The 19,464-nt window shown below is 38.1% G+C and overlaps 1 protein-coding gene across 1 annotated transcript in view; it reads left to right on the top strand.

Moving 5' to 3' along the window:
• disc1 (DISC1 scaffold protein) overlaps window positions 1–19,464 on the top strand; it is a 90,559-nt gene that overhangs the window by 25,864 nt on the left and 45,231 nt on the right. Inside the window, exon 12 of the mRNA XM_055162960.1 lies at window positions 15,642–15,702. Within this exon, the coding sequence (XP_055018935.1) occupies window positions 15,642–15,702 (61 nt within the window). The remainder of the gene's footprint in view (window positions 1–15,641; window positions 15,703–19,464) is intronic.

Below are 19,464 nucleotides of genomic sequence, written 5' to 3'. Positions count from 1 at the left end.
TTATAACCAATACTGTACATTGACTTAAGCCCACCACACATTGCTTGTTGAGTGCTTTAGTCTGGTGCATTTCATGTTTTTTTTTTTGTTGTTTTTTTTTGGCCAGGAACCATTAGGCCCCTAATTGCCAGTGGCTTGAGTGCTGATGAATACCAAAGCCATTACAACCAGTGCTTTGGTCCCCTGCCGGGAGTATAATTTTGCCCCCAAGAGAGATCTCAAGGATACTAAATTTACAAAATATAAATAATTGAAAGCTAGATAAGATGAGTGAATGACCCCAGCAGCCAGCACTTTATTCATCGTCATCTATCACTAATATACACTTATACGCAATTGGTTGGTATGGTAACAATACATTCAAAGGTAATTTAACCATGAGTGTATGGACAGATTGGAATGGACAATATTGTTTCTATTATAGGTTTCAGTTATTTTCAAATGCAATTTCAATAGGAGCCTTGTTGCTTTGGAAAGGTTTTATTACATGCATATTTAAAATGGTTTGAGTAAATTATATTAGCGATAGGCATTTTTAGAGAGTACAAACTAACACCAGCGCACTATGTTGGAATGGTGAAAACATAATAGAACTTGAACCTGAAATCTTCTAGTTTGAGGGGAAATGCTCCACCGATTAAAATGGGATTATAGCTGTGTTTTAGGCCCAATTTGCTAGGGATGTAACGATATCCAAAAATCACGGTACGATATTGTTACAATATGCATCTGACAGTACAATATTTATTGTGATCTTTTGGAGAAGATTTGTGGGTAGGATACTTCTTGCTTTTGAAATACCTTGACAAGACTTTGGTGTGAATCATTTTTGTCATAATCTCAAGAATTAAAGCAAAAACATATTTCTTTATGTTGTCTGTGCTGAAATGAATCAAGAGATATGTAGTTCTGTATGTTTTTTTGACTGTTGCTATTATAAAACCATGCATTCAAGCAAAGGAACTTGTGATTCAATATATTGTGACAGCCCAGGATATTATTTTGAGACTTTTGATGCTACGAGGTCATGATATTTCAGTTATTGTGAAACACCTACTCAGAGGTCATGACTTGGACTCGAGTCAGACTTGAGTCACTAGTTTTAGGACTTGAGATTTGACTTGATAAAATGGATTACGACTTGGGACTTGACTCGGACTTGAGACCTGTGACTTGAGAAGCACTTTTAAATCTGAATTCTTTCTATTCTGACCGTAATGATTCACTCTAAGATCTTGTCAAGACATTTAAAAAGGAAAAGTGAAGTAAATTAATTTCTACAACTCTTATATACATACTATAAATACTGTTATACAAAGATACTATGAATTTTTAAAGTAAAATTTATCTTAAAAGTCATAGAAACTTTGGTTTAAAGACTTGAAATGACTTGAAGCTCAAGGCAGACGACTTGGACTTGACTTGGACTTATGGGCTAGTGACTCGAGACTCGCCTTGGACTTGCCTGTATTTGACTTGGGACTTGACTCGGACTTGAGGTCAAAGTCTTGAGACTTACTTGAGACTTGCAAAACAGACTTGGTCCCACCTCTGCCCTACTATTTGCATTGACAACAAAACTTTTCCTAAATTTCAAGACTTAGAGTTAAAAACCCGCAAGTTTTCTTTTGTTAACAGACTAACCAATCAACTTCAGCGGAAACTCCTTTGTGTAACTGTAACTTTGTGCTCAATTCACATAAGCTACTCCAATAGTCTTCTTCTTGCATATTCTTCAGTATTCACCCAGGCTTCAATTTACATAGCACAACAGAATGCATTTAGTTTTGTCTTTTAATGGACCGCTTCCATCTCCGGTCCCATTGCTAGGATTTTTGGGAGCTGGCCAGGCCACAAAGCCAGAGTGCACATCAAAATGCCTGTCAATGCATCTCATTAAACGAGTGCAATTCCCTGTTAACGCAGTGCCAATAGTGAATATAGTGAAACAGCGGACTTGTATGTTTTATTCATGTTTTTGCCTCTTTTCTCTGGTGCTTTTGTGGAGACTGTGATGGGATGTTTGACAGCGCTTCTTCTATTGAGAGTTGAGTGATTGAGAGGCGTGCAGTGGTTAAGTGGACCCAGGAGAGCGCCCCCTCCTGGTTTTTGTCCGTGAAGTTTTGGCATCATTCACTATTCCTGTGATTTAGCACAGCATGTCAGTCTATTGTCAGTGCTATGATAGTGGATGTATACCCACAAGGATTGCTTGGAAAACAAAGAGAATTGATTGAGGTACAGCTACAGTAGTGTGTGTTACAGCTAATGGTGGATGGTATTTAAAAAGTAGATAGTTTAAAAATAAATTGTGATAATAAATTTACTTGGTGCCAAAAGAAGAAACGTTTTCTGATGGAGGGTCTAACTTGGAAATGTCTATAATGTGCAGGATGATATTAAACTTATCTACGGAGACAAAGGAGTGGTGCCAGTCCAATGAGGTTCATTTGGTCTTCCGATAATTTATGTTATTGGGGTCTTTTTTCAGACCAAGAGTTTGTTTTCATGGCGCTGTCTTCCTACACGTGGAGGCAGGACAACAGCACCATCTGCAGCCCGACTTCCTCAGGACAGTATCCCAGGTGTGTGAGAGTAAAAAAGCCCCCTCGTCCCGGTTTCAAGTTCCATGGGCATGTTTCCGTACATCTCTGACCACTGTAAAAGAGAGAACCATATTATGGATTGGGATGGAGCAAACATCATTGGGACAGAGGAAAACAAACATGGTCGCTGAATTATAGAGGCAGTCAAAATACAGAAACGTGCTCACGGGACTATAAACCAGGACAAGGGTTTTTATTTTACTCTCACACACCTGGGATACTGTCCTGAGGAAGTCCGACTTCAGATGGCGCTGTCATCTCCACCAGTAGGAAGACAGCGCCAAAACCTGTATAAATCAGCTGAGCAGACATGTCACAGCAACATCATGTGACCACCCTGAAGAAGACCACAAGTGAGCAGTTGAAACTGTCAGGTATGAAAACAAATTCTTGGTCTGAAAAAAGAACCCAATAACATAAGGGAGTAGAGCCATCGAGTCAAATTACAAGTCAGATCTGGGGAGAGGCAGCTCTCACTGTTAAGAATTAATTTTGTTCAAGGTATTTTTAACAACAGAAACAACTGTAATTGAATAATGTGTTGGAACATTCCAGGCAAAACAATAACATCTCTGTGGAGAGAAAGCAGGTATCAGGACCATCCACTAGAAAAGTTCAACTAGAAGCCTTCAGAAACTCTAATGTATTTAAAGTTAAGATTTTTGTATCAACATAATACATTTCTTCTACTTCTACAACAACTACTGTCACTGCTATCTAGTCCTAGTACTGCTACTATGATGACCTCTGACAAATTTTGCTGTTAATACTGCTATTACTTTAATTTACTCTCTTTTACCTAGTACCAAGAAAGATTTTTCAAGGTAAACACCGAAGACCTCCACTTTTACAAGGAGCAAAACACACTGTCGAGATATGAGAGCTAATGATGTCCTTATTTCTCTGTACCCTGTGGCAGCCCTTTTTCTATGACGAATTTTGCAATGTTTTTGTGATGGCCATTATAAAACGAAAAATGTGGTAAATAATATAATGCTGGCCCATTGTAGCAGAATAAATGTTAAGAGCTTGTTAAAGAGCTTTTAAAACACACATTTGGATCCGTCTTTGTTGGCCCTCACTGTGCTAACAGGACACAACTCAATGCCTGTGGGAGAAACACAGCTAATAGCTATTCAGTCTGTTATTCTGTTTGTTAACATGATGCTGAAATAAGGATAGGGCAAAAGCACAAAACAAAATACACCAAGAGTTCAGATTTCAGGGCAGATTTTAGATGCCAAATTCATAATGGCCAGTCAACATTTGAACATAACTCTTATTATAAAAATGTTCTTTCCATGGTGAGTGATTCTCAGTAAATAAATTTGTATTGCCTTTAATAGTTTGACAGTCCAAGATGCCATACTTGGTGGTGGTAAGCTGTTACTATTGCCACAGCTGCCTTAGGGCAAACTGGCAGAGACATGGCTGAGATTCTGTGCCAGTAGCCTCCATGACACCACCAGCCGCTCACATGCCACATTTATATAGAAAGATGGGGAGAAGATGGGAAAAATATGGGAAAAAACTTAAGCAGTATGTGTCAGTTCTTTATATGTGTTAGTTTAAACCTATAGGCTGCATTTATTTGTTTTACAGTAATATCAAAGATTAACACGTTTTATGTTATAATTGAGCTCTATGCAGTTACATTTAAATCACAGCAGACTAAATGTTTACTGTGGTTAGATGCACATAAAAACACCATGTACACTTTAAAACACCTTGTGCCATATTTGTACCTCATGCCTCATTTGCACTAATGCTTAGCTCCGATGCCCATAATTGTACAAGCACCTAACCTGTGTGAAATGTGAAATGTGTGTGTTTTTTATGCTGTAGTCTGTGACTGCAAACAGAATTGCTCCTTGGGGATAAATAAAGTTTTCTAATCTAATCTGAGATGCACTATGTAGCTTTTCTGTTGAGGGGCGCTCTGCCTACAGCGTGTTTTTGTGACTATAATCATTTGTCTGGAATTTTGTCTGACAAGTGTTGCGTAATACTAGTCTGATTAATCAGTCGGTTTCACTTCGTAGAAACCGTCTGACCTTGCAGTGTTAGGATTTGTTTGCTCGATGGTAGACGGGTACTTTAAATCATTTAACCAATTGCTGCTATTTGGTTGTGATGTATGTAATGCGCCGCTAACGGGGCTAACTTGTATATTAAGCTTTTCACAAATCCCGTAGGAAGAAGGGCAATAACGTCTTTTCCCTAGATGAAATTCAACAAACATTCTCTTTATTCTGACTTTAAATCCTCGATCTCTGGAAGCATTGACAACACTGAATATATGGCTCTTCGCTGATTGGCTGGTCCCCAAACTTGCACTTCCGGGGTTTTTGCGAACCATCTATTGTATTTTGATTCCTGACCTAGTTGCTGGAGAGAAATTAAATTGAGCAGAGGCACTAGATGGCGCCAGCCTGGCTAGCGTAATACAGTACACCTTTAATGTGAAAAAAAATATACCCTACCAGTCAAAAGTTTAGATCTCATTCAACATTTTTTTTTCTTAATTTTTACCACTTTCTACATTTTATCAAAGACATCAGATATATGAAGCAAGATATATGGAATTATTTACAAAAATGTTAAATAACTGTTATTATAATTATTATACATTTTTTTAAATATAGTAATTTATATTCAAGTCCAAAAAATATATAAAAAAAATTGTGATTTAACTTTTTTCTTTATTACATAATTCCATATATCTTACTTCATATATCTATTGTCCTCTGTATGTATGAGTGTGTATGTATGTATGTATGTATGTCGAATGTAGAAAGTAGTAAATAAAAAAAAGAAAAAAACACACTGAATGAAATGAGGTGTCCAAACTTGTGACTGGTCATATATGTTATTATTATCAAGCATGTAGAAATTATTGCTTGTCAGGTAATTGGATTTTTCACTATGTTTACAGTCTTGCTAATGAAAGTGAATTATCATGTGTTCCTTATTGACTTACAACAATAAAAAAAAAACTCCCTGCAACATCTGTGCTATTGTTTGTACTGTCAAACTAATTGGAAGCGTTGTCATGCTTACACAGCAGCAGTGGCAGCAGTTTTGAAAAGATAAAACCCATATAATAAAGCAGGTGAGAAATGGTGTGTCTTTGTAAATGGGATAAAGGTCGTGATTAATGCATTTTAGTCAGAGCGGCAGGTAGCACAATCTCACTGTCAGCATATGCTAAAAAACCTCTATGTATAACTTAACAGCAGCCCGACAGTATGCCTAATGGAGGGAGAGAGACGGACTGCAATCTCCACTCAATTACCCATAATGCTTTGAGGCTGGGCGATCGCCGAGCAGAGCCGAACACGCAGCTGGCACGGCGGAACATATTGTCGAGATACGCACCGAGGATCAACAAAAGAAATCATCTGAGAGAAACTGCTTGAATTTACAAAATCTGTGCATGAGTGGCTGCATATATATTTAAAGTGTTGAAACCGTCTAACTGAAATTTTACGAAGTTTAATAACTGATTTAAACCTCAAAAGTCCATCTAAGGAGAAACTCAAAGTGTTAAGATGCTGGCAGCAGAAGTTTCCAATATAAATTTTTGTTCGTACAATGTTCTAATGGCATCTTCCACCTTTCACAAATGTATATAGGTGGTTTGGTGAATTGAAATTAATTTGATATATTAAGTGAATGAAAAATCTGCTTTTAACCAAAAATGTATTCTGTAGATTTGCTTCCTTGTAAAGGTCAATCACATGTAACCAGTGCTAAAATGTTTCACTTCCGTTCATGTGAGGAAACCAGTAGTCTAGATCAGTGGTCCCCAACTTTTTTTGTGACACCGGCTGGGTTTATGTCTGACAATATTTCGCAGACTAGAGGGGGGTGGAGGTTGTTCCCCTGGTAAACATCGGCACCTCCAATTATGAAAGGTTCTGATGTTTCCCCGTTAACACCGCGGGCAGTCCTCATCTCAAATTATCATCATGAACTCATAAAACAGCAGCATGTCGCCTATAACTTTGTACGCAACTCACCCACATTAGCATTGGTACTTGGTCTGACCTTCGTATATTACATTTTTGGTATTGGCCATTGTTGGCAAAATAATTTGAAAATGAGTCACTGCTGCGTTCGGAGAACAATCTGTTATTGCACTGGAGTCTTACGGCACATCATTTCAAGAAGAGGAGATGCGTGTCCCCTCCCATAATTTCAAATAGTTCATTTAAAGCTACTGTCTGTGGTTTGGACCCAAGTTCGTGTTCACACCAGAGGGACCACACCAGAGTTTGGCATTTGGTGTGGAATCAACCAGACCAGACCTTAGTCCTTGGTTTAGTCTTGGTTTTAGTTCTGGTTTAATCCTGGTTTTAATTCTGGTTTAGAGACGTGGCCCGTGAGGCACTCTCCATGCAGCTTATGGGGGGGGGTCGCGCTTTAGGGGACCGGTACAGAGATGTGGGTCATTTGGGACCGGGCCTAAGATCATAAGGCAATATATTTGATTTTAAAACCCACTTTTATTCTCTGGCTTTTAACACTGTGTAAGTTGTGTGGTCCTCTATGTCTTTTATTAATTTTATTTATTTTATGTATTTACTGCTATATTTTTATTATTCTGATGTTGATTTACTGGTTTTATTGTTTTAAGACTGGTATGACCAAATTTTAGCAATTTACCCTTTTGTTTTCTTCATTTTATGATCTCTGTGCAGCACTTTGGAAACTGCTTTGTTTGTAAAATGTGCTATAGAAATAAAGTGGCTTTGGATGTAATTGCTCAAATATACCTTGAAAAACATGCATTCTTACTTCACATATCTGTAACTTGGTCTGGTAGTGTGACATGTGTGGTGAGCTGTAAGAATTATCTTCATGGATACAAGCAAATGTCAGTCCCTTCACCAGAAAAGTTACCCAATGTACCTTTAAGCCTTTAACCCATTTACATAGAAAACTCATTATAAAGAGTAACATTTCACTCAGACAGATACAAAGAGAAAGTATTAGTAGTTTTATTTTATTGAGTTTTTGCTTTGGCGCTCAGACCTTGCGATGAAGGGTGTGGCCAAGTAGATTATGTTTAGGAGATGTTTTCCCATGGGGTCTGGACACTGGTGGTGGTAGACGTGAGACAGAGGAGAGTGAAGTACTATGAGAGGATGAGGCACAAACCGAAACAGCCGTTCACCTGCAGTGGGGGTTTAAATTGGGCAGGCTGGGAGCTGATTGGACAGCAGGAGGTGTAGCGAGCAGTGGGGAGCAGTATTTGGAGTGAGGTGAGGTAGAGAGGAGCGAAGTTAGGTTTTCCAGACTGAATTTACGCCAGCTCTATTAGTCTCACAGATTTTTAACATGCTAAAAAACACTACAACATTGTATTACCTCTTCATTTATCAAGGCTAAAGTTTAGGGCTTTACTAATTAGTCTTGGCTCTGATCTAACACGCTGGTATCACATTCAACAATACCCATCTTTTCACCATCTGCAGATCCTATTGTTTTTTATTGTTTTTGCTACACTGAGTCCTTACCACAGTGTGACTCTCCTCCTTATGGCCTTTTTAGTGGTCATTTATGCATTTGGCCACCTCCAGTTGCCTCCCGTTGACTTGCAGGAAGCAGTAATATCACCATCTCCGTGTCTGGGCTGCACACAGGAGGAGGTCTGGGAGTTGCTGCCTGTCGCTTTGAATAAAACAGAGATTATTTTCATCTGACACGCCCGGAGCCTCGCGCTTCATATTGCCCACAGTTGGCATGGAGACAGCGTGGCAAACTGCATCTCCTCTGGTTTCAACAAGAAGATTAGAGTGAGCGTGGAGCTATACCTGGCATCTCCTGGTTAAGCCCTGGTTTAAGACTTGGTTTAGTCCTTGATTAACCTTGATTTGAAGTGGTCAGATCGGATTATACAGAGTTGTGAGGCAATTGCTGGTGACAAGTGCTGGTGACTAAGATGTTTAGATTGAAGGAGTGCATAGGTATTCTGGTTTAAGGCTAATTTTGTTTTGATGAAGAGTTGGTTTGGTGGTGTTCCAGTTCTGGCTTAGTCCTGGTTTAGACTTGGTTTAGTCCTGGTTTAACCCTGTTTTAGACTTGATTTAGTTTCATTTTGAAGCCAGTTTTGAAAGTTTGTTTTGGTCATCCAGAGTCATGGTACAATTATTACTAGTTACTAGATTCAAGGTGCACTCACACTTGGTTTGACATCTGTTTCATTTTAGTTTAGTAGATGATACTTTTACCTGCTGTTACAAGGATTAATTGTTTGGCATGAATTACACTTCTACTAGGGCTGCTCGATTATGGAAAAAATCATTATCATGATTCTTTTGGTCAATATTGAAATAACGATTATTCAAACCATTATTTTTTGTTACACGATGCATTTATTCAGCATTTCGCTCTCTCAAAAAAACAAACAAACAAAAAACACACATTGTGATTGATAATTGACGCAAAACTCTCAAATTGAAAATAAATATAGGCTACAAATATTTACCTCAGAGCAGTTTTGCAATGTGTAAAACAAAAAATGAATAAAATATACTTGAACATGAAATCAGGCACAGAAAAACATAAATGTGTCCAAAATAAACTATATATCCAGCTGTTCTACAATCTCTATATTAAATAAAATAAAATAAAATAAATATACTTATTTCTATAAAAAAAAAAGCAAAAAATTTTTGTTAAGATTTACTGTTTCAACTCGATTATATGAGTTTAGAGATCGTTTGACATACAAATTGAAATCTCTATCAAAATTCAATTAATTGTACAGCCTTAACTTCTGCCATTTTAGTCAACTTACTCTCTAATATTTTCATCAATACTTCTAAATGATTCAATTACATACCTATCCCCTTTACAACTATATATTTCCCCGAATCTGTCTCTTCTTTGTCATCCCACATATGTACCTCCTGCCAAGCCTTAATGCCCCCTATGTATTATTCAATGGCTCTTCCCTGGCAGGCCGCTTAACATGAATGAGATTTGGCAGGGGAGGATCTGTCAGATAGGATAGGATCTCACATAGCAATTAGAGGTGTAGTAAGTGAACTGTCTGCTTCTTGGATCAGCCTGGGAGATCTTTGATAGCTTCTCCTGTCTTATATTCGCTTTGATTGAGCTGATTTGGGGACTTTGAAACAGAAAAGTTCTCACGAAGGATTACTCTCTCCTAGTGACACACATGCGATCGCCATAAATAAACGCCACCTTGATTCTTCCTCCTTTGAGACAGCTATAATAGCGTGGAGTGAGCTATCTTTGACTACTGTGCCACTGTGTTAGCTATTGGGGAATACAGAAAATATAGGTCTACTTACTGCAACCTCAATCTCACTGACTGTTTGACATTTTGATGCCACATTACCAGAATTACACAATTACACACACTGCATCATAACTGAGAATAAGCCTGGATCAAAACCTGGACTAGACAAGGACAAGAAAAACAGAACCAAGTCTTCATTAGGACTAAGCTAAAATGTAGGAGTGACCTTTTGTGTGGCAATGCTGTAACATTATTGTTGATGTGTGGCCATTGTTAAAGGTGTTACTTGTTGTGTAACTTTTCTGGGGCAGAGTAGCAAAAGAGAAATTCAATTCTGTCAACTACATTTCACAGCTTATCCAAGCTGCTTCTTCAAAACTGATGTCAGAACTGAATTGAATTTCTGCTTTGCTCTGTTGGATCCTACCTGGACGTCTGTGAGATTACACAAACATCTTTTCTGGTGAAGGGTCCATCAAATTAGCCAGGCTGGCACCACCTAGTGCCTCCGCTCAATTTCATTTCTCTCCAGCGAATAGGTCAGGAATCAGAATACACTGGACAGTTTGCAAAAACCCAGAAGTGCGAGTTCCTGAGATCAAGGATTTAAAGCTGGAATAAAGAGAATGTTTGGTGAATTTTATCAAGGGGAAAGACATTATTGCCCTTCTTCCTACAGGATTTGAGAAAAGCTTGCCCTGTTAGCGGCACATTACATACGTCATGACTAAATAGCAGCAATTGGTTAAATAAAAAAAGTACCCGCCTACTGTTGAGCGATCGGATCCTAATGCTGTGAGGTCAGACGGTTTCCACGAAGTGAAAACAGCTGATGAATCAGGCTACCATCAAATGCTTTTCTCCATGGAGTTACTGCGTTGTCTGCAATGTTTCTCAGTATGATTTTCAGCTTTTCTATCTTCATGGAGACTAATTACTAGTTACAAGTTATAGGTCAGATCTGTGGAGAGGAACCCCTGCTCATAGTCAGAATACCTTTTTCTCTAGATCTTTTTCAGCTATAAAACCACCTGTAACTGAATCAAGATAATGTAGCTGTTTAATGTCATGCTATGGAATATTTCAGGCAAAACAATGACATATCTATAGAAACATGCAGGTGATGGACCCCAAACCAAAAAGTTACACAATGCACCTTTAATTTCTAATGCAGCATACGATCATTTTGTTTGACTTCTTTGAATAACTACTGAAACAGATAAATATCATATGCTTGCCTGAGATTTCCCTTTATTAATTGGCTTCAGTTTCCTAGGCACCATTTTGAGTACCTTTGGAAATGTTCATCACTATGGCAATGGTGCTAATTTTCATCACGCTAAACATATGGATAGATAGGCACGATTTCAACATGCGTAACATTTTCTGTTTATTTTATGGCATGATCTCGTTCCAAATGCTTATCATATTAGTACAATCAAAAGTACACTGACATACAAAGAATGAGTGCTTCCTATAGAGCTAAGACCAAACATTAGTGAGTGTGACTTGTATCTGGCTGGAGACTGCAGGTGTGAGTGAGGTGACACTACCACATGTTGTCACCCACTCTCACGTTTGGAAACATTCACGCGATCTTTTGGCCCCTCTGTACACAGGCACTGGCACGTGTGTGGAAACTGTTGTTGTACTCGTTTTATGCAGGAGGGTGTTGGCATTGCACATATAGACTTAGACAAACTTATCTGGACACAGTAGCTCACACATCACAATATACTAAAAAACAAAGCAAAAATATACATGGAAATAATAAATTCAAAAATAACAAGTGGTTTCAAAAAAGGCATAACAGCAGTAGCTCAGTTGGTAGAGCATTTGTCCACTGATCTTAAGATTGGTTGTTCGAATCCTGCGTTGTTGTTGTGTCCTTGAGCAAGACACTTAACCCATCTCACCCTTATTGTCTTTGTACACTGGTGTGTGAATGTGTGTGTGAATGGATGAGCGGTTCCTTGTTGTAAAGTGCTTTGAGTGTCTTGAATGTTGAAAAGCGCTGTATAAAACTATGTAGCAAAAATAAAAAAAAGATATTGCCTAAATATATTTAACTGATTTAAACCTTATTTTGTATGTAGTGGTGTTAGGACCTTGATATGTTTTGGTTTGAACCCAGCTTAGTTTAGTGTTTCTGCATTGAATTCATTGCTTTTTTTTGTTTAGTTTTTTTACTGTAGGCTGTTTTACATTGTGGTATCTGCTGCTCTCACCACTGCCAATGATTCACACATCATATTCATATACATATACAAGGTTGGTGAAGTGTTTTGCCCAAGGACACAATATGTACAGTATGAATGATGCAATGTACATTTTTGAATTATTTAGACATTTGTAGTTAAGTTCTGGTTTAGTCCTGGCTTAGTCCACGTTGATAAGCCTTGATTTAGACAATTAGACATAATTTAGTCCTACTTCCTTGTCTTGGTCTTGTTTAATGGTTTATTTATATATTTAACATGGGTTAAACTTGTGTCAGCCAAGATAATACAGAATAAAGTAAGATAATAAATGCTACATCCTAAATGTCTACCATATTTGAATAAGCCATTGTTTCCTAAGGACTGGGTCATGACCCTCAGGTGGGCCGCAAGAGATTCTTTTTGGGTCGCCTTGTCACAATCTGCATATACGTCTGCAATGTACAGTTCTGCCTATACGTCTGATCTGTGTGTTGTGCTCTCTTCCTGCACCTTGGACTGAAACGCACTACAAAAACACAAACAGCCCCCCCTATCTCATTAGAAATGTTGAAATGTTAAGACATGTTTTGTATAATTTCTAATCTTTTTGTAATTATTTTATTGACTAATTTGTTCCAGTATTGCTGGTTCAATTGATTGTTGAAAAGAAAAAGAAATGGGCTACATTTAATGTCAAAATAGGCGACTTATGGATCCTTTTATTGCTGGTTCAATTACTGTTTTTCATTGGTTAAAACTTGTGTAATACTAATTGTTCAGAGAGACTCAAACACTCTGTAAACAATAAAATATTAATGTTGAATAATGGTCAAATCAACCTTTATTTTGTGATTTATGAATAATGTCTATTGACTTGAGTTGCGAAGGTTTGTGACTTTTAAAATATGGCTCCCCAGAAAAAGTTTGGGAAACACTGGAATAAGCCATATATTATAGCACATATGACTGTTGTAAAACATGTTGCTGACTGACCAAAGATAAGATGTTTTTCTCAGTTGCCTTGAGAATGTTTAAACATATTCAGTCATATGAGTTAGCAGTAATTATAGTTAATTCTTTTGTTTTTTTCCCAACGCCATAAATTACCACACGCCCTCTGTGCTCCATCCTCTGACCTCTGTGGAGTCCCGCGTGTGGGAAAGTGCTGAGTCCCAAAGCTGCAGCAGTGCTACAGATGTTAGTGCGTGTAGATGTTAGCATGATTTATGTGTGTGTGAACTGGAGGTAGGAGGATAGAGAAAGTTAGCTTTGAACGTGCACGTGGTATGGGTGATGCAATTTGATATAAGTGCGCCCCATTGTGTTCAAAGATGGGGCGGCGCGGGGGGCATATTCTCATGTTTCATTCATGAGGCTCATTAACAGTGTTGAGAGTGGCGTCCCCGCGGTCCAGACGAGCTCACAGCCTGGGCCTGTCTCCTCTGGCAAAATGGGCTCCGGATGCAACATAAGCGATCAGGCCAAATGTAGCATGCCCCATGGAAAATTGGCACAATGTAAAGACTATTGCTATAATCTAATCCTTTTGTATCCTCAGGCAGGATTCATTATTGGACTCCTTAAAGCAAAGAAAGATCATTTTTCTGTTGGGTCTGAAATTACAGTTTGGGTTTTGAACTGGTTCCTGGTGTAGGCTTAGTGTAGGTGTTCATTTACTCCTGGTTTAGTCCTGGTTTAGTGCCAGTTTAGTCTTGGTTTAATCCTGGTTTACTCCTGGTTTAGTCCTGGTTTAAAAGCCCTAGTTTAGTCCTGGTTTAGTACCAGTTTAGTCCTGGTTTAGTCCTTGTTTAGTCCTGGTTTTGATCCAGTTTAGTACTGGTTTAGTCCTGGTTTAGTGCTGGTTTAGTCCTGGTTTAGTTCTGGTTTAGTTCTGGTTTAGTTCTGGTTTAGTCCTAGTTTAGTCCTGGTTTAGTCCTAGTTTAGTACCAGTTTAGTCCTGGTTTACGCATGGTTTACACATGGTTTAGTCCTGGTTTACTCTTAGTTTAGTCCTGGTTTAGTCCTAGTTTAGTCCTGGTTTATTTCTAGTTTAGTCCTAGTTTAGTCCTGGTTTAGTCCTGGTTTAGTACCAGTTTAGTCCTGGTTTAATACCAGTTTAGTCCTGGTTTAGTCCTGGTTTAAATCTGAATTCTTGGTCTAGTCTTGATTAGCTGTGTTATAATCAAATCCTCTTACCTATTGTCTAGTTACAGTCCTGGTTGTATTTATTTATGCTTTAAACCTGGTTCAGTACTTGTTTAGTCCGGGTTTACTTATCCAAATATAGACCTATGATTCCCTGGTTTAGTCCTGGTTTAATCCTGGTCTTGATTAACTCAGAGCTAGTGTCTGTCTCCAGCTGGTATTAATGGACCAACTGTATGCCCCATGGCAAATCTGGCAGGATTTAAGGACCAGCGCCACAATCAAATCCCTCATGTATCCACAGGCTGGCTTGTGTTGGCAGAGAAGAAATGAATTATACATTCAATAATGTAATTTTCTGAAGAAATAGTAACGACGGCTTTGACCTTGACTGTATCCACGTTTAGTCCTGGTTTTGGGCCAATTCAATCAAAATGTAAACTTGGGTTGGTCCTGTTCTAATCCTGGTTTAAATTTCATCTAGTCCAGGTTTGGTTCCAGGTTTATTATAATGTAGCATGAATGTAACTGTAAATGTAACACCTGCTTTAGAAGATAATTTTTATTGGTTTAAACTAAACTACAAGTACAAGATTATTGCAGAGGATGATTGTATTATCTAAACAATTGCATCATTTGTGATTTGATAGATGTGCACACTGAAATAGCGTTTTCGATTCAGTTGTGATATTGTGCTGCCCTAATATTCTCATCCATAAAAATCCTGTGGCTGATTTATATTTGACTCAGAGCAGAGATCATTTTTTCTGGTGCAGTTTTTGTGCTTTCTAACAGTTTAAATGTACAGTTCTCTCTCTGCAGCGATGGTGGCTCATACCTCTCCCAATTGTCAGTGATTTATGCACTTAAAGACCTGTCAGACTTAATAACATTAGTGCTGTGATGTGTTGCTAGGATACCCATAGTTAAAAAGGTTTAGCGTCAATTTATAGTAGAAGTTTCTTAATGGAAAATGTTAAGTGCCTGCAATAGATGACAAATCCACTTATACAAAGAAAGTTAAAACACTTATCTAGACTCAGCCCGCTCTGTTTTGTATTAATGTTGTTATTAGCGCTCAAAATGTTTTGTGTTTTTTTTCATATTCACCTATTTTCTTTTGTGTTATTGTGTAATGGTACAGCAAAAAAATAATGTGTACTTTTATACGGCTCTTCTGGTTGGCAAATGCAATTCAGAAAAAGCTTAATTTTGATTCATAAGTTTGGTTCATTTAATTAGTATTTATTTTAAGTAGGCTATATATTTTTTCTTTTTTAAGATCTATAATCAAGGTAAGAAAGATACTATAATTTCCTCCTGGTCTGAGCTCAGCAATTTTTACTTTCCATGATGCATTGCAGGAAAATGTATATACCTTTTAAAATAATCATAGTTTCTTTTGTGTCTGTACAGAAATGCGATTGAAGGACAATGCCTCCAAGTACATGGAGCTGCTAGAGGACAGACTGCAGAGGTAAGAGCAATATGTCTTTTGTCTAGACATAAGATTGATTTGAGAACTACTTTTAAAGGTCTCCGCTCTTTCTTATAAGAACAGCGTATTTATTAACATGATTAAGAGAAACTTCTGTTGTGATGTTGCCAACCAAATGCAAAAGGCGGGATATAAGTGTACTTCTGTGCCAGTCCTAAACCTGAAGAACATCAATATGTCAAGGAGGGCATCTAACGTAAAACCTATTCCATATCATTATGTAATAGTAGTAATAGTAGTAGTTAGTAGTAGTAGCTCTCTCAAACCCTATCATATCGTTAATATCCATATGTATTTTCTGGTGCTTACACTTGTCTTTGGAACACTTTTTTTTCCTCACAGTGAAGTGAAAACTGTCTAGGTGCATCTCTTACCTCCAGGTTTGCGATAATGTGATGCAGACAGTGTGTAGCGATGTGATTTTGTCATAAAGTGCTGCTTTTACAGTATAATCTAGGTGCTAGAACACTAATTTACATGAATAATATTAGGTACTCCAGCTTTAAACCAAGTATAGTCCTGGTTTAGACCTGGTTCAGTCCTGGTTTACTGTACCTGTACTCCTGATTTATGCTTCATGCAGTTCTAATTTAGTCAGTTAGTAATAGGGGTGTGCAAAAATATCGAAATATCAATATATCATATAATTTAATGTGATGATACAGTATCGATATCGGGGACTGCTGTATCGATATGTCGCCAAGAGTATTTTTGGTGTATTTTACAATTTTATTTTGTTACAGTGCTTCAGTTTTGTTGTTTGTTCAGAGGAAAGAAACTCATGACACATTTCACATTTTCACTATTTTGATGATTAAAATGTTTGTGTTTCATATGAACTTTGCACAAGAAGTGGTTTAACAAAGACTTTTAGTATCACAGCCATGATTTAGCTTTACCTTTATTTTTTATTAAACCATATCGAATCAATTTGAAATATATCGCATCGAACCGAAAGTCCCCTGTATCGAGGTATGTATCGTATCGTGGCCTGTGTATTGAGGTATGTATCGTATTGGCAACTTCTTAATGATACCCAGCCCTAGTTAGTAATAATCTTGAATACCACACTATTCTGGCCCCATCTCTCATCTCTCATTAATTCACCACATCCACACAGACGCCATATATTCATCTGAACAAAGAAATGATGTGAACTGCTCCTCTGAGGTTTTGCGCTCACCTTTATTGTCCTCTAACTCTGGCCTGGTCTCATCATAGGTCCCCTCCCCCTCCCACACCTCTGCCTGCCAGCGCCCTTTCTCACTTCTCACTGTCTCCCACCTGCACAATTTCATCTCTCCCAAACCCAGACGCCAACTTAGGTCCCTGGCTTCTCCACTAACACTTCCAGACATCTCAGTAGTATCTTTTTGTCACTTTAACTTGAGTTTTGTGTGTTGAGTTCCCAAATAACTCCTGACGGGTAGTAGTAGCACAGGTGGAAAAGAAGTCTACAGCACAAAGCGGTGATTTGATGGGTGTACAATTTTAAATCTTTGCTGTCCTGTTTCATATCTACTTTAGTCCCAGTTTTGTGAAGACATACATATTTTTACTTCCACTTTAAGCTTGATTAGGAACTAGGTTAGTCCTGTCTGTCTGGCTTATAATTCAATGTAATTTTGTCTGATTTAATTGCAGTTTATTTTGTAGCGTATTTTCATTTTGTCCTCGATCATGTTTCAGTCCAACCTTACATGTCTTATACTTGCTTTTGTCCTGTTAGTCCTGGTTTAGTCCTGGTTTAGTCCGAGTTAGTCCAGGTTTAGTCTTGGTTTAATCCTGGTTTAGTCCTGGTTTAATTCTGATTTAGTCCTGGTTTAGTCTTGGTTTAATACTGGTTTAATCCTGATGTAGTCCTGGTTTAGGCTTGGTTTAGTCTTGGGTTAATCCTGATTTAGTCCTGGTATAGTCCTTGTTTAGTCCTGGTTTAGTTTTGGTTTAATCCTGGTTTAATCCTAATTTAGTCCTGGTTTAGGCTTGGTTTAGTCTTGGTTTAATCCTGATTTAGTCCCAGTTTAGTCCTCATTTATGAACACTTTGACCTGGTTTAGTCTTGGTTTGCTTAATTAATCTCGATCCAGGTTTTATTTTCAACCTTATTCTTCTTCTTTAGTTAATTTAGTAATTTTATATTGCGTTATTTCCTTGTTAATCATAGTTTTACTCACTGTCTGGTTTTAGCCGCTCATCCTGTATATAGAAATCCCTGTATACATCTTTTTTTTGTCATTTTTGCTTGAGTTCTTTGCCTGTCTGAGCTCTCAAATCAGAGTGGACAGGTGCGGCCAGTCGACTGTACTGTCTTACACAAAGAGAACTGCTGACTGGTGGACTTTACAGTAGCGGGGAGTGCACTGGGTTTTTGTTGACACCAGACGCAGGCTTTTTATGCGTCCTTATGGAGACAGGAGCTTCTGGGTTGGTTGATTTTCAGCGGCAGACGGACCGAGAGGAGCAGCTGTTTTGGAAGACGTTTGTGTTTTACAGATGGCTGACTGGAGCCGGTGATGTTTCTGTGTTCAACATATGAGAGGGTATTACAGTTTTGTGTTATTGTTCTCGAGTGTTCATTAAGAGAAATCGCAGGGGAGAGGTTTAAATCAGATTTGACTACATTGGTTAAAGCTGGTGCTGGCTTGTGCAGAGCCGGCTGCTGGTATGGAATATGGAATAAACTTGTAGAGATAAAAACACTACGGCTGTGTTTCTTTAGTAATTTAGTTGATTAATCATTTGAAGGTGTCTTAGTGAGTTAAAATGGTAGAGGATTGTAGTAGGATTTACATGAGAAACAGCAGACAGGTGTGGTTACTGAGTGAGAGTGAGTTAGCTGCTATTTAAACGTAAAAAGGCAGATTAATAATTTGAATAAATAGTTTCGTAGTACTTTTTTTAAAAAGCGAAAATAGTGAACTCTCAAGCAGGTGTAGTCTTGTGAGTGCAGATACGGGTGTCATGAAGAAACAGGTGAGGACCCAAAATGTAGGACTACACTTCAGTGGTTTAAGGTAACAAAACCAAAAACCAGAAGAAATCAAACCTTGCTTCATTTAGGGGAGGAGCTGAAAATGATGACATCCGAAGCCTTGCTGTCCAGCTGTACCATGTGACTGATTCAGGAAGTGGTTCGGATTTTGCCACAATACCAATTCCATACTGCCATCACTACAATATACATGTTTTGCATACTTCTTTATTTTGCTGACAGTTTTATTCACAGGCTTTCTGCAAAATCCCACACAAATTCATGCCAACTGATATGTTTGCGTCCAGAAGATGTCCTACTAGCACAAATGAAGCTTCAAGAATCTTTGAGCTGGAGTGAACCAATTGGATGAAAGGCTTCAATGCTTCATGAAGCTTCATCTGCCCATCACTACCAAAAATCCAAAAATCGAAACTACAACAGACATGATACTGACAAAAACAATGGACCAAAAAAGGACAGAGGAGAACACAGGGTATATAAGCACAGAGATACAGTTGTGACACATTAGGGCCGGGCAAACAATCAACAGACAAGAAGTAAAACTCTAAAGTACAAGCTGACAGGACAAATGTCAAAATAAAACATCAAAGGCACACTACACTACAGGTAAAAGATACACCAAAATAAGCACAAACAACTACAAAACATGAACTATGACAACGGGTCAGAGATACATAATTGTTTTTGCCAGACCCCTTTTTCGTCAACTAATCAATCAGAAGGACATGTCTTAAGTTGACAAAAAA

Source organism: Boleophthalmus pectinirostris, unplaced genomic scaffold (genome assembly GCF_026225935.1).
Source record: "Boleophthalmus pectinirostris isolate CB_2022bp ecotype Guang Dong unplaced genomic scaffold, ASM2622593v1 HiC_scaffold_5, whole genome shotgun sequence".
Taxonomy (NCBI): Eukaryota; Metazoa; Chordata; class Actinopteri; order Gobiiformes; family Gobiidae; genus Boleophthalmus; species Boleophthalmus pectinirostris.
The sequence above is the reverse complement of the archived record's forward strand: the minus strand, read 5'-3'. Positions and strand labels throughout refer to the sequence as shown.